General features: G+C 29.5%; 2 protein-coding genes across 3 annotated transcripts; one reads left to right on the top strand and one right to left on the bottom strand.

Annotated features, from left to right (window-relative positions):
* Positions 1–810: 810 nt before the first annotated feature.
* On the bottom strand, positions 811–1338 carry LOC142171473 (nuclear transcription factor Y subunit B-4-like). The gene has a single exon (XM_075233832.1). It carries the CDS (start codon positions 1336–1338, stop codon positions 811–813), a length of 528 nt encoding a protein of 175 aa, XP_075089933.1.
* A 5116-nt stretch (positions 1339–6454) lies between these two features.
* Positions 6455–9103, top strand: LOC107783464 (FCS-Like Zinc finger 8-like). Of its 2 annotated transcripts, none has more exons than XM_075233878.1 (3): positions 6455–6703; positions 7171–7966; positions 8898–9103. In XM_075233878.1, exons 2-3 carry the CDS (start codon positions 7251–7253, stop codon positions 8980–8982), a joined length of 801 nt encoding a protein of 266 aa, XP_075089979.1. In that variant the 5' UTR covers positions 6455–6703; positions 7171–7250; the 3' UTR covers positions 8983–9103. The 2 variants fall into 2 exon arrangements, with proteins under 2 accessions (XP_075089979.1, XP_016459922.2); XM_016604436.2 differs by having other exon boundaries at positions 6456–6681.
* The last annotated feature ends 869 nt before the right edge of the window (positions 9104–9972 follow it).

The following is a 9972-nucleotide window of genomic DNA, read 5'->3' as shown; positions in this document are numbered from 1 at the left end:
TGAAACTATTTATCTGGAAAATAACAGAAGCAACCTGCTATGAAAAGTTAAATTATACTAATTGTATAAAGATTCTTTACACTGTAAGAATGTATGAGCCATATTTATTTTATCCGTTGGGATAATACATAAATGGGAAAATTTGTAAATAAAATTTTGCCTCTTATTAGAGTAGTAATTCTCTTCTTCTACTCTAGTTATACACAGTATATAGTTTGCAAATGAAGTAAAATTCAGAAGAACTCTAAATCAAGAACCATGACCAACTGCAGAGGCGGATGGAGCCTATGTTCAGTGAATTCAATTGAACCCAATATTTTTGATACAGAATATAACTAGTAATAATCTAATAGATATATATGTAAAAAAAGTACTGAAATTTCAATAAACCGATAATTTGAAATGAAAATTACAATGAGTTTTCAGTACTAAAAGATTAAATCTATCGAGTTTAAATCTTGAATTTTTTTTCTGAATAAATGTTCAAATGTGACAGAAAGATTTATGAATCAGAAGACTTGTCCAATATGTTTCAGAAATCCAGGGTTATTCACATACTAGTACTCAAATAGCTAGTAAGCAAAGATTCTCTTCAGACTTACATGATATATAGAAGAAAAAGAAGAAGATGGAAATGCAAATTTACTCATGAATACACAGCTAAAACATTTCAAAGTGCTTACTGTAATAACTTAAGAAGTATCTCTAAGCTCTCAAATCTGAGCCTTAAGAACGGAGAAACTCCTTATAGAAAGCGCTTTCCCCTTTATAGTTCTTTCCATTTTTGCACCAGATCCTGTAGTCGGTAGGTCAAATCCCTCTGTTCAAGTGATCGAGTTGAAGCTTTGGGAATAGAGCGGAGCGAAGTCGGGAAGAGGAGTAGAGTCCAGCTTCTCTTTCCCTTTCTTCAATAATATTGTTTCCACCAACCTTATTTTGGTTAACTCTTTCACCTTCTATCTCTCTATGCTTGTGCAAATACCTCTTTAATGGCTCAACATAATCATCAAATCCCAAACTTCCCAAAGCCCAACAAATATCATCTCCATTCACAGTCTTTCTCTTCTCATTGTGACACTTATCTGAGGCTTCTCCAGTGACAAAACTAATAAACTCAGAAACACATTCTTGCATAGTTTCTTTAGCTTCTTTTGAAATCTTGGCATTTGGTGGTAGAATTTGCTTCATAATTCTCCCAACATTAGCTATTGGAAGTAATCGTTCTTGCTCCTTAATCACTACATCTTCAGTACTTGAGGAACCACTAATTGAATAATTGTAAGATTTATGACTTTCTCTATCATATTTAGAACCTAATATGTTGATATTATCAACCATCTTTTTCTTTCTATAAGGAGAAACCTATAACACATGTCTGTCTATAGTTTGTTTCTTTATAAGCACATTTGCATTTTATTATGTTTAATGAAGAGCTTAACTTTTATCAGTATAAGAAATATTTTAGGTCAATATAAGAGATAATTATAGTTAACTAAGTTTATAATAATTGTGAAACACCTAAAAAATAAGTTAAGACCTATTAGAACATGTTAACATGTATATATTTATTTTTTATATTGTAAGTGTATATAAGTTAATTCCTTAAATATTATATCAAAACCGTGCAGAAGTTAAAACTTGTGATGCATATCAGAGTGTACAAAACTTAAAACTTTATAATATAGTGTAATATTGCAAAAGATTCGGTAAAATATACAAATTAAATAGCATCTATACGAAACGTAATGGCAGGCAGATTCTCGCTGATGGCACTAAGTTAGGTAAATTTTTACTTATGTATGTTATTCGAGGATGCTAAAGATGGTTTTCTAGGTTTTATATGTATATAATATTGCTTTCATCAATTAGTGATTATATGGTCCCCTCTCCATTCTCTTCTAATTACTCTTTAAGTTGAAAGTGGAAACCCTTGAGTTTGATGACCTACTAAGTAGGTTTTGACAGAAGAAAATTGTCACTTTGGTCTCCAAGAAAGAAGGGCGATAATAATATATAGGTTTAGCTGGCATACATGTGTCTTGATTTGGCAGGCAAAGTTGAGTAAATTAATGAAAAATAGGACACTAATTATTGGTGCAGAATTATTAATTAAGTTACATGTAAGGATTGGAACTGTGTCTTCTAAATTATCGTGGCACTCAAGCGTTAGGAAAATGACTTTTTAAAAAATAAAAATAAAAAAACATTGGGAAAATGACTTGTTGGATTATTTAGAAAATTATAAAATAAAAAAAAATTATTCACACTCAATATTTATACTAGCTTAATAAATATATAACATGTGTCTTTATATACATAATATCTAGTTAATACAGTATAATTTAATAATAGTAAACTAATAATACATACACGCTTACCTCAACTTTATGATTTAATAATGGTAAATTATTACAATTTGATGTAAACATTGGATGTGAGTAAGCTTTTTTAAGCAAGAAAAAATTTCACTCACAATGTGCACATTGGTAAATTGATGATTAGTCAACTTCAGAAGAATATCCACATGAGATAAGGCTCAGCTCACGATCTCGAACTACTCCATTATAGTCTTGACAAATGACGTATAATAGTTACTTCTTTCGATCAATTATTACAAAATGAAAAAGTAATATTGAGAGACATAATTAAGTAAATAAAATATATTTTTTTTAATAATTTAAAATTTAAATGCAATGATTTCACGTTTTAGTGTGGTATTGGAATAGGTTATTATTGAGATAGCTAATATCATTATTTTAATATAAAATTTATATAGATTTTAGTTAATATCCATAACCAAACACAAAAATAAATATTATTTCAAATTTTATCCCACGATTAGTATCGTTATCACCTTAGCAAAATGACCCCTTATGTTATTATGGACATAGTCCAATAGGCACATTTGTGTTTGATGGCAAGACAAGATGAGTTGAGTACCGGTACTTGAATTTTGGTAACAATTAAACTTGAATTTTTTATTTTATCTTTATTAATAAATTTTTATAGCCATACAAATATTATACATGCTTAATATCATATTTCGTAAAATTTTTATAACCAAAAAATATTTTTTCCCTAAAGTCCGTTATTAATTGAACTACGTTATATAAATCGAAATAGAGAGTTTTATAGCTTTACCCATAAAAACTAAACTACTTATCTTTACCTACCTATTGGTTTTTCTATCCATCAAACTAATCATTCTTCCTACCCATTGCAGCTTTTGTGAGTAATTGTTTCTTTTTTTCTTCTCATTTTCTTTTTTTATTTCTCTGCTTTTGTTTTTTTCTTTCTTTCTTTTCTCCTTTTATTTTTTCTCCTTTTTATTTATTTATTTTCTTTCTTCTTCTTTTTTTCTGTTCATATATTTGTTTTTCAGGATCATATTATTCTTTATTGTTTTTATTCACCATAATCTGCTTTTATACTCAATTTGGATCGTTTCTTTACATTTTTTTATTTTTATTTTTCTTTCCTTTTGTTTATTTTTTTAATTTCGTGTTCCTTTTCTAATTTCATTCAAAAAAAAATTAATTTCCTTTTTTTCCCATATTACTATTTTATGTCTTCCGACACCTACTTATACAATGAATATTATTTTCATAGAACTCCATCAACATTCATTTAAGAAAATATTTGCAAGGACCTAGTTGGAAAAATTAAAAAAATAAAATAAAAAATGACTTATTTATTACGGTATGCTGTTATATCATATTGTATACTATAACAGTATAATGTTACTATAACCATGACTTTAGCTGTGCACAATAGCACCTAGATGATTCAACAAATAGCAGTCGAACTATACTATTATAGTATATTGTATACTATTACAACATATTGTTGCAATATATTGCATATTATTATAATATACCATTATAATATATTGTATACAATAGTAGTATATTATTGCAGTATAACTATATACTCTTACAATATATTGTATACCATAGCAGTATACTGTTAGGTAACTGTGTTCTTTTTCGATTATTATAGTATACCGTTGTAGTATATTGTTATATTATACAATATACTATTGCAGTATAGTTATATACTCCTACAACATATTGTATACCGTAGCGGTATACTGTTGGGTAACTGTGTTCTTTTTCGAATTTCAATTGAAAAATTCAATCTAAATCACCTCAGATTAGCTCCAACTGCGATCAAATATAGAAAAGTATTTTTATTAGCATGAAAGAAATTTTGAGTATGTAGTTTCGAAGTATATGGGTTTGATTAAAACGTAATGCGATAAAAATGATTCATATGGTTGATCATAATTGATTAGAGATTGAGACATAATGCGATAAAAATGATTCATATGGTTGATCATAATTGATTAGAGATTGAGACATGGTGGACCAATTTATTTATTTTATTATGCCATTGGTTCATAGTTAATAAGTATATGAATTTATTTCAAAATTTAAAAATAATGCTAGAGTTATTTCTACATACTAGATTAGATTTGTTAAAGCAAAGCTGAATAACTTTTTTTTTTCTTTTTTCTTTTGTGGAAGGCTTGGAATCAAACTCGCGAACACAGAGGCTATGAGCCACCATTCCACCTGCCACCTAACCAATGTATACCATCCAACACTTGGTTGCTCGCTTATTTAATTCTGTTTTTAATTAATTTGCTGAGTAGCTAACCGTGCACTATGTATTTCTGAAAAAAAAAAAAACTCGGGTAATAATCTTTTATTGCGGATGTTAGCCCAAGCCTATATAGCGAGGGGCGGCCGAAGTAAATATAGCAAGTGTTCGGATGAGTAATTAAAAAATAGCCACTATTTAACTGTAATACGGAAAATTCAATATAATATACTGGAGATTGGTGCATCTGTGTATGAACTTCCATCATATTATACCGGAATTTCAACACACGGAAAATTCCAGTATAATATACTGGAGATTGGAGTACATGTGTATGAACTTCCAGCATATTATGCTGAAACTCCAGTATATTATGCTGGAAGTCTAGTATATTATGCTGTAATATTTTTCGGATTTTGAACAGTGTTTTCGTTCAGATTTATCTTTACATGAAAAGTGGCTAAATTTCGATTACTTTTGATACTGTAACTATTTTTTAATTACCACTTGTAAATCTGCCTATTTTTGAATTTCACCCGCGGCCGAAGGGTAAGGCTACTAAAACTGTCTTAGGCCCCCAAAACTAAAGGACCCCAAAAATATTACTAGGAGTATACTATATTATTATGCATAACATATACTACTTAATTTTATACAATAATTATTAATAAGAGATTTCAAATTTTAACAATTTATTTATTTTGTTAAGGTTATAAAGATGAGTTAGAAAGTTCATTCATATCTTTTCATTTTTTTGTCTATTTTATTTTCTGACTTTAACTCACCATCTCTTACTTAGCTACTTTATTTAGTCATAGTTTGATGGATCAATACATTAGAAAGAAATTTTTTTGTCTCATTATTTATATGAATTTTTCGAAATAAATTTAAGGGACCTCTTAATATATCTTGGCTTTAGTCCACTAAATCTATTGAACCGCCTCTGTATATAGCACATGGGATACATGCGTTATATATATATATATATGTTCTTTTTTTTATTTTTTTATATTATCTCATTTGCTAAATTTTCACATCATTTTGGTTCCCAACTCCTCTCCATGGGGCTAGTAGGCTCGTTCTATGTTTTCAGGCCTTTGAATAGGTATTGAGGTAAGTTCTAAGTATTATGGCGTAAAATATTCATACACAATTAATTTATTTAAGTAGTAATTATAAGTAATTCTATTTAATAGTGTTAATTTATTATTTGAAATAGATGATAAGTAACATAATATAATAAGTTAAATTATACTAATAATATAATATTATTATACTGATAATATATGTTACTTAAATCTTAAATTTTATATTACATTTGTTTAAGAAGATGAAATGTTCCGAGTATATATTACAGTCAATTTTTTATATTTTAACTCTTTTTTACGCAATATTTTTATTTAACTTATATAGTTTTTTTTAATGTAGTTAAAAACTAATTCAACTTTAAACTAGAATATGAAAGTGAGGAATACAAACTCAACTTTATATAGTAGGCAGTTAACACACAGTCACACATACGTTCGTGCATGCGAGAGAAGTAAGATGCGTGGCAGAGAGAAAACAAGCAGTTTTTAAGTTTGTGGGAAATATAATTGCATCTTTATCTTTGTAAGTCGGCCCCTTTTTCCCATGAAAGTGGACAAAAGTTAGATCAGTCCAAAACTGCTTGAAATAATGAGAAATTAAGATAAGTACAACACATATATTAAATTCAACTGAGATGCATATAAACATCTGTTTTTTGGTCTTGGTTGGCTGAGTTGGGTAGGCTAGTGCTACGTGAAAGAACTGTTATCGATTTTCTTTACTAACCGTCGGATCCTGTCGTATTGAATTTGTTTAATGTATTTACATATTCTATATAGTTTGTGAATTATTGCATAATGAATAAGTTATTTAGTGTGCACCAAAAGAATAAAAAGAAACAAATTATACGTCCCTGGTTCTTTTTCACAATTCTGTTTACTCTTTGACAATTGAGTTGGAAGGTCAACATTTGCTATTCATATTTTGAAGTCTAATTACAAGGCACCATTTTTCCAGCTTTTGGGAACTGATATTCAATGTTCATGGGAGGTGAAACTAGTTGTTGTTTATGGTAAATTCGTTGTTATATACTAGTAGTAGTATTTATGAAGTATCATTTGCTTCTTAGTCTTCTTCTCCTGCTCAAATTTCTAGCTCTGTGTGTTTAACGAATTCTGTATGTGTAATTGACTTTATTATTTTCTGCTTGAGTTATATATATAATAGTAATAACTACACCAATCTCAATCAAGTTCTAGTTGGTGATACGAATTCTCGTCGATCATGTTGCTCCATTTAAATTATATATTTCGTATTATGAATTTTTTTTAGTCAATTTTAAACTAATTGTCAGCTTACAACACATCATCAATATGAATAAGTTCAACTCGATAGAGTTATGCTTGAATTAGGTATACATATAAAAGAAATTAAATGATATATATATAATAGAATCACACTATTATGAACTGATTGAATTTAAATTCTAATTTCGCTCCTTTTTATATCTATTATTGCTCACATTACTTGCTTTTGCAGTGGTTAGTTATTCAATAAAGTCCTAAAAGTTGATGCTGAGGTACAAATCAAGAAGAGGGTGACTAGCACACACAGTTCATATGGCAGACCAAAGTTCTTTTCCTTCTCCCAATTCCACCCAAAATCACAAAAATAAACCAATTTCATCCTTAGTTTCTCCAAGATTTTTCAATAGTTTTCTAACCAGAAGCCTATCTGACACTGAAACTACTAAAACAACAGTAAATACGTATCAGTTTCAAACAAGTCGGGATCGGCTATATGACTTTGAAACTATTACTAGCCCAAATTCCATTCTTGATAGCATGCACAATTTCAATCTTGGGAACCCTTTTGGTTATGATAGAACATCATCAAAGCCCATCACTAAAAAGCCTTCAAATAACAAGATGGAATCAGAAAGTATTGGACTTGCTCTCATTGATTCCAAGGAAATTAGCAGTGTTTCTAAGGCTTTGTTTGGAGCAAAGCTCAAAGTTGAAATCCCATGTTCTTCAACTGAGTCCCTAGAAGTTAAAAAAATTTCTTCTGGGGATTTTGGTGAAGGGCTAAGTTTAACAGAAATGGAGAGTTCAGAGGATTACACTTGTGTGATAAGTCATGGTCCAAATCCAAAAACAACTCATATATTTGATAATTGCATTGTTGAAAGCTGCTGTGGAGTTAGAAAATTGTCTGAATTGACAAAAGAGAATGGATTTTTGGGAGGTGATTCAAATTCTTGTTTGCCAGAGAAAATTCTGAGTTGTTGCAACTCTTGCAAAGTTGATCACACAGAGTGCAAAGACATATACATGTAAGTTCTTGCATTAGGAATAGATCCTTTTTGTTGGTTTGTAACTCTTGCCTATGTATGAGCTTACAGTTTAGTAGTATTGGTAGATAGTATATCTGGGTTCGAGTTCGATTTTCATTATAACTTAGTTGATTCACTGGGTTCAAGATCAATTATTATACCTATTCAGTAAATTTTTAAACATATATAATTCGAACTAAAATTACTAGGTTCGAATGATCTCATACTTCACATTCTTCTTTCACATAATAAGTGTGTCTTTAATTCGCGCTATCCCTATTTCTCTTTACCATAATAATTAGTTTTTTTTTTAAAAAAAAAAAAACATTTTCATTTGAGCTTCGCAATTAAATGTAATCGGTTCCACTTAGGTAGAAAGAAGGATGATCAAATGTTAGCATATAGTTTGATTATGATGAATCTCATGAAGTGAATTGAATAGAAAGAAAATATAGAATTAAATAATTGATTCTATCTAGGTTTTTACCTAAATTAAATTGTCCTTTGACTGTTTATTTTGGCGTCTGAGTTCGGTTGCACATACCTTTATTTTATTGATTCAGTTTGTTATTTTTCATCAATACATGTATTAAATTTGAATATTAATCTTTCATCATTTTATTTATTGCTAGACCACTTCTTTGAATGTATGTACAACTGTAATTTTAAACGTTCATGATGATTATAAACGGTGGAAGCAGTCAATACTTGTATTAGGGTAGACTGTATGCATCATACTCATCGGAGTACAATTTTTTTTAGACTCTACATGAATGCGATATATCTGGTACATTGGATTGCCCGTGTCATGATAATTATGGACATTATTTATATATCTATATATGTACGATTTAGACAGATAAAAAGTAATCACTTAAAACGTTATATGATGATGATGATGTTGTAAGAGCAATCTTTGTACATCCTGCAGGGGTGAAAAAGACTTAACTTGCAGCCATGAATGCCAAGAGATGATTTTGGAAGGCCAAGGCCAGGAATCAACGAATGAGAGATGATGAATTGTACTATGATTTTAGGACTATAGTGATATTTATTTTCATGCTTATTTGCTTTGTCACTTTTGGAAGAATTTTGGCATCTTTAACAGTGGATATGAATGAAGTCTATTTTCTAATATGAGTGAGATAAGACTTGTGGTGGACCAATGAGAAGGTTGTTGCTCCGTCAAATCTAACGTGGTTTTGTTGGAATTCTTTTTGACTTTCTAATCTTATACTCCATTTTCTTTGCCTTATAATTACGATGTAATCTCTCTAATAGTACAATTTAAGGGTTTAAGCCTATGAGTTTGCTTACTTTATTGATCTTTAAATTCTAATAAATTTTTTGAGAAGTTGACATCAGCATAAAATTTGTCAATTCATTATAATTGTCGTTAAAGTCGAACAGAAATTTGGTGCAAGTAATCTAGCAACGCAGAACTCCTGAGGTTGTAAGTCTAGGCGACTCGATGTTTAAAAGAAAAACGCAGATATGCTCAATCAAAGAAAAAATAAAAGAGAAAAATATACAAATAGTCATTTAAAAAGAATATTAGTGTATATCTTTTTATATAGTCATCAGTGTATATCTTTTCGTTCCTATACAATATTTGAAACTTATTTATCAAAATTGTTCTAATTTTATATATTACCTGCCCTAAACAAGGGTTACTTATAAATTATATACATTCCACCTTAAAATATTCCGAATCCATTATTAGTGCCTTAAATTAGGGGATTTAGTTATACCATTTTTTTTCTTCTCTCCTCCCCTCAATTTCCCTATTCTCCGCCTCACTCCACCCAAAATTCCCGTAAATGAGAGCCAAAATTCGTGGGCAGTGAAGTCATGCTTCATATGAAGACAATTCAGAACTTTAAATGCAATATCCTTTCTTGCCAAGTACGCATCTGAATGTTGCGTTGTTTCTATAGTTGGCATATCAACTATTCCTTTTAATTGCATAATTATTTTGCATTCCTTAGTTGCCAACATAGTTTCCT

This window comes from Nicotiana tabacum, chromosome 17 (genome assembly GCF_000715075.1).
Source record: "Nicotiana tabacum cultivar K326 chromosome 17, ASM71507v2, whole genome shotgun sequence".
NCBI classification, from domain to species: Eukaryota; Viridiplantae; Streptophyta; class Magnoliopsida; order Solanales; family Solanaceae; genus Nicotiana; species Nicotiana tabacum.
This window is presented reverse-complemented; position numbering and strand designations above follow the sequence as displayed.